Genomic DNA, 6,049 nt, shown 5'->3' with positions numbered 1-6,049 from the left:
GGCTCGTTAGTGCAACTTTCAGAACTACTGGCTAAAAATTATACAACAGTCCCCTCTTTAAGTCGCTTGGCTAAAAGCCTCTGCCAAATGACTAAAATGTAAATGTATCATCTAGGCAGAAGTGGAATGTTCTGTAAAATTATCTGCGTGCCTTTAAATGAATTTAAAGCATTGATTGAGGATACTCTTAAGTGGAAATGTGTTTGTTTCTGGTCGTGTGCTTTTTGTTGTAATATATTTGCCTGTGTTGGAGTACTTGCATGTTTTTGTTGAGTTCTGTCTTTTAACAATGTGAACAGGGCACACTTACAAAAGAGAACATGTTCTCAATGTGTTTTACCCTGAATAAATAAAGGTCAAATTAAAATACATTGGAGAGGTGAGGTGAGGTGTAGAAAATGAAGGAAATCTATAGTTACTGTATTGTTTTGTCTAACATGGTACTGTTAGGCCACTGTAAAGGAAGCATGATATGGCCTATTTATTGCCTTACCTCCCTAATCTTACTAAATTTGCACAGACTGTACTTAGATTTTTAAATTGTGTTATTGACTGTAAGTTTGTTTATCCTATGTGTAACTCTGTGTTGTTGTCGCACTGCTTTGCTTTATTTTGGCCAAACAAGCTACCTTGTGTAGCTACGCCAACACAGGCCATCCACATGCGGCTTCTACACCTGCGGGATCATCTTAGGGTGGGTACTGAGACGTATTTATGTCTGTAATTAAGCACTTTTGTGGGAAAAAACAAATTCTGATTGGCTGGGCCTGGGTCCTTAGTGGGTGGGCCTGGCTGCCAAGTGGTGGGTCTATGCCCTCCAAGGCCCACCTATGTCTGCACCCCAGCTCAGTCATGTGAAATCCATAGATTAGGGCCTAATGCATTTGTTTCAATTGACTGATTTCCTTATATGAACTGTAACTCAGTAAAATCTTTGAAATTGTTCCATATTCTTTATTCAGTATTAATGCCCTTTCCTGCTAAGGGCCTGTTGATCCCTGTTTGGAAGGTTATTTGATACTGCCGTCTCAWAAAATRTCTGCATYCAGTYGTAGGGGGTCCGTTTGAATTTAGAAAAAGCTCCATTATTAAAATAAATTTATATTTCTTGCTCAATGAAGTAACCAAACAATGTATGCTGCCTTCTCTGTCTACTGTATTTCAAGTCTTCTCTCATTGATTGAGGCAGGTGTCTGTCATCCTGACATGCGGCACTTGGGGACGAACACCCACCTGTATCGATCAATGAGAGAGAACTTGAAATAGACAAGATGGCGGCATCCACTCATCCCTGTTATGTCCTGGAGTTACTCAAACTGACATCTTGTTGCAGCATCTACTGTGTTTGTGTGTGTTTAAAGAAGAAGAAATCTCTTTCTCATGTTTTGTTTATTTTTGTAAAGTAAGAACAGAAATTGGGAGAAGAGATATTATGTTTACATTGTCCATTATATAAAATATATTACTTTACTATCATTTTTATTTCCTTAGTCATCGTTAACATGCATGATACTATTAATGAAATATAATGGTATTTAGGCTATCTGGAGTATTAATTACAGTAACCCATAGTTACAATAGGGATGACTATGGGTAAACCTAGGATAAATGAGTTTGCTTAATGGCAAACATGTTATGACAAGAGAATATCATATTTTAATCACATGACATAGTGATCTAAATGTTATTGTTTTAAATGTTTAAAATATCTGAAATATCACAACATTTTACTCAAATATTTTTGATAAGTTATATCAATGACACGGTGCATTGTACATTGCATTGCATGCTGAAAGGTTAAACATTAAAACATTTTGGGAAATGTGATTTCAATCAGCAAATACCGAAAAAAACACATATCAATTCAAATGTGAGGAATGGTAAAGACAGTTAATTCAATTAACAATGGGGAAATTTATATAAATTATCCTTCACAAATAAAGTAGCGCTTGGACAGACAATCCTGATCACTCCACTTGTATCCCTCCTCCATTGCCATGGCACCACAATGGTTGGACAGAGGCTGTTCAGGCTGTCTGTCTCCCTCCCAGTTACTCCACTCCACTGGCAGCCCATTGGTCCAGACCCAGAACCCAAAGAGACGGCTCTGTCTCAGACCCACCCACACAGGACCAGTTATATCAGTCCCATTGAACTTCTGCTTGATCGCCCCCAGGTCTTCTTCTGTCTCAATTCGCAGCAGTCCATGGTAGTTCTTCTTGCAGTAGCCCAGGGCCTGTTCCCAAGACATTCTTTCACTGATATTGTGGATGCGAACTGATCCGGAAAGATATGTGATATTCCAGATATTTAACTTTTTCATATTAGCTTGTTTTAGCACCCATTTTAAGTCAGATTTTAGCGGCAAGATAAGCAGGCACATTATAATTTCAGTAATAGTTCAATAACGTTATAGCCCGGTGGAACCAGCATGATTGCATGATAGCTTGTATTGTGTTTGACTTGACAAGTGAAGGGAAAAGGGAGTGCAGCATTCAGTACGCTTAACCAGGCTATAATCAATATAGAGTAACAACCTTTCATACAAATAAGAAGCAGTTGACTACGTTCCTCTTTGACAACTTACCTTCAGAGCAGAATGTACCATCTTGATTATTTTTACTTGGCACTGTGAGTATACCTCTTGGACTCTGGGAAAGAACAGCGACATTATCTCCTGTATGAGGATAGTAGTTATTTGGAACATCCTCCGACCAGTATCTGTAGGCAGATCTCCCTCCATCAGACCACTCCCAGTCATCATACAGCAGGCCGATCCAGTAAGGAATGTTGCTGTTCATCCCTTCTTTCTTCACTTCCTTCTTCTGTCCCTCATTCCTGATGCTGACCAGGTCAGTGTAGTTCGCTCTGCAGTAACTCTGAGCCTCATACCAGGTCATCTTCTGTTCAATCAGGAAGGGATCACGAGACCCTGCACACACAGAATAGACTAACATTTTACTTGTCTCAACTTAGTTTGATATAAAATAATTATATCTCGATATTGTTGAAGAATTATAATAATTTGAACTGGATGTTGGTGAGGTGCAAGGAAACACGACATCTGATGTGTTTTACAGTATGGAATGTTTTACCTTTTCTGTAACACATAAAGTATTTCTGCTCTTTACAATTCTCCCATGTTGTACTATATTCCAGTATTGTTGCACACATTGGCTCTGTGCACAGGTTTGGAAGTGGTAACCATGCAGTGTCATTAACAAAGTCTCCATTGGACCACTTCAGACTGTGCTCTTTGCGATGGAGACCTATCCAGGTCATAATGTTGCAATCAGATCCCATTAACTGTAACAGCTGCCCAGATTCCTCCCGATTGTACACAGTGACAAGATCAGTGTAGTTCTTCCGGCAGAAGTCTTGTGCTTCTGTCCAATTTAATTGTTGTTGTTTTTTTTCATAGAGATGGAACTGTCTGAGGCGGCTGAGTGCAGCTGTGCAGCAGACAACTGAGGACAAAAACAATTTGATTAAGTTCAATGTTAGCATGCACATGACCAACAAAAGGAGGAGGTTTTCGTAACACTTAATTAAGGGTTCCTTATTGTCGTGTAATTACACTCACAACTATTGTAGTTAACTGTATTAACTCATAGTTACAGTGTAATAACAACATGTAACTAGTAGTAATTGTGGTATGTATTTACAAAGGTGTAACAATGAATGGTTGTTACCATGCTTGTTACAAATGGGTAGGTTTTCACTAAATTAACCTACTTAGTGTTTCATTCTTTCTCATATGCATACAGTAACAACTGTCACAAAGGTTTTGATCCCTCGTGGATGAGCTGGGTGTCTGAGAGATTACATCCAATTGTAACGGCAGCCTTCCTCCTCTTCACGAGAAGGAGGAGAGGAGGTGTTGCAGGGATCGGACCAACACGCAGCGTAGCCAGTGCTCCACATGTTTAATAACCGAAACTGTGAACACTTACAACAATACAAAAATAACAAACGTGGCAAACCGAAACAGTCCTCTCTGGTGAAATGAACACAAAGACAGGAAACAACCACCCACAAACCCCAACACAAAACAATCCACCTAAATATGATTCCCAATCAGAGACAACACAAAACACCTGCCTCTGATTGAGAACCATATTAGGCCAAACATAGAAACAGACAAACTAGACACACAACATAGAATGCCCACCCAGCTCACGCCCTGACCAACACTAAAACAAGCAAAACACACAAGAACTATGGTCAGAACGTGACACCTATGCTCAATAGGCTCTAATTACTTACCCTTGAATGTCCACTTTTCAAGCTATATCTCCACTCCATGTTGTTGCTAGCACTTGCACCCAAAATAAAGTCTACCATCTGGGTAATTTCACAATAAGGTACATAAGTGAAACTTCCAGGAACTTTAAAATGAGGGTCAGGTTGTCAGGATGGGTAATGTATTATATATGTACACAGATTACAATTACCCCTCAAAATACACTTAATTTTAACTAGCTAAATCCTGTGTAACACCTAGTAATTACATTGTACTTAGGCAAACATTACATGTACTATGGTTTAAAAGAAGAAACAAAATACTACCGTTGTGAATTTAGTGGAAACCTGCCCATTTGTAACAAGCATGATAACAAGCATTCATTGTTATAGTAGAAAGAGGAGGAAGGGAAGCGCTACTAAGGTACACAATAGTACATTTTGGTAGATAGAAGGTGCTCTTTGGTAAAAGGGGTAAATTGGTCATCAAAAAGAAAGGAGGACCAAGGCACTCTTCATATAATTAATTAAAATGCCTTTATTAGTATGGCATGTTCAATAGAAACACCGTTTTTTTTTAAACCGATGCGTTTCGGCTGCATGGCCTTCGTCAGGGAGTACAAAAAAAAAGAATACAATGTCCTCTTTTGAACAGGTTTAAGGTTAGAACTACCTTTCTAAGTGTCCTGATACTTCTAGCTTGGAGTTGTATTTTTATGATAACATAGCTACAGTATTTCACCTTTTAATGTGTATATTATTGCTTACTAGGTGTGTCTAATCATTTTTGTAACCACTCCCTCTTCCAATTAGGGCTAATTTGAAAAGCTGTTCAAAAGAGGACATTGTATTCTTTTTTTTTGTACTCCCTGACGAAGGCCATGCAGCCGAAACGCGTCGGTTTTTAAATGTTTTAAAATTAATTATATGAAGAGTGCCCTGGTCCTCCTTTATTTTTGATGACCATTCATTGTTATACCTTTGTAATTATTTATCACAACACTTACTACCATTTACATGTTGTTATTACAGTGTAACTATCACTTGTTACAGTTAACTGCAATACTTGTTAGAGTATAATTACACATGTAATTACACTGTAACAAGGACAGCTTAAAATGAAGTGTTACCAAGGTTTGTTTCATGGTTTGTGACGTCATACAAGTAGCTATAGAGTATGTTGTTGTTGATGGGGTTATCTTCTCTGTGCTACGGTTCCCTTTAGCGGGATCATTTTCCTAAACAACTGCTGAATTGCAGGGCGCAAAATATTACAAAAAATATTTATAATCATGCAATCACAAGTGAAATATACCAAAACACAGCTTAGCTTGTTGTTAATCCCACCTATCGTGTCAGATTTTGAAAATATGCTTTGCTGCGAAAGCAATCCAAGCTTTTGTGAGTGTATCAATCAATGCTACAACAGCTAGCCCCAAATTAGCATGGTCACGAAAGTCAGAAAAACAATAAAATTAATCGCTTACCTTTGATAATCTTCGGATGTTTGCACTCACGAGACTCCCAGTTACACAACAAATGTTATTTTTGTTCGATAAATATTACTTTTATAACAAAAAAATGCCTTTTGGGTTGCGCGTTATGTTCAGAAAACCAAAGCCTCGTTCCGTTCGACGAAAATTCCAAAAAGTATCCGTAATGTTCGTAGAAACATGTCAAATGTTTTTTATAATCAATCCTCAGGTTGTTTTTAACAAACATAATCGATAATATTTCAACCGGACCGTAACCTATTCAATAAAAGAGAGAAAAAAAATGGAGAGCTACCCCTCTCGCGCGCAGGAAC

General features: G+C 38.2%; 1 protein-coding gene across 1 annotated transcript; it reads right to left on the bottom strand.

Annotated features, from left to right (window-relative positions):
- Positions 1-1,383: 1,383 nt before the first annotated feature.
- On the bottom strand, positions 1,384-5,094 carry LOC112069958 (secretory phospholipase A2 receptor-like). Its single transcript, XM_024137360.2, has 3 exons — positions 3,096-5,094; positions 2,588-2,932; positions 1,384-2,277 (listed from the first exon to the last, which is right to left on the bottom strand). Exons 1-3 carry the CDS (start codon positions 3,511-3,513, stop codon positions 1,925-1,927), a joined length of 1,116 nt encoding a protein of 371 aa, XP_023993128.1. The 5' UTR covers positions 3,514-5,094; the 3' UTR covers positions 1,384-1,924.
- Between the last annotated feature and the right edge of the window lie 955 nt (positions 5,095-6,049).

The sequence above is a fragment of the Salvelinus sp. IW2-2015 genome, unplaced genomic scaffold, assembly GCF_002910315.2.
Source record: "Salvelinus sp. IW2-2015 unplaced genomic scaffold, ASM291031v2 Un_scaffold1172, whole genome shotgun sequence".
In the NCBI taxonomy this organism is placed as follows: domain Eukaryota; kingdom Metazoa; phylum Chordata; class Actinopteri; order Salmoniformes; family Salmonidae; genus Salvelinus; species Salvelinus sp. IW2-2015.
Note: the sequence above shows the minus strand (reverse complement) of the source record. Positions and strands in the feature narration are given on the sequence as shown.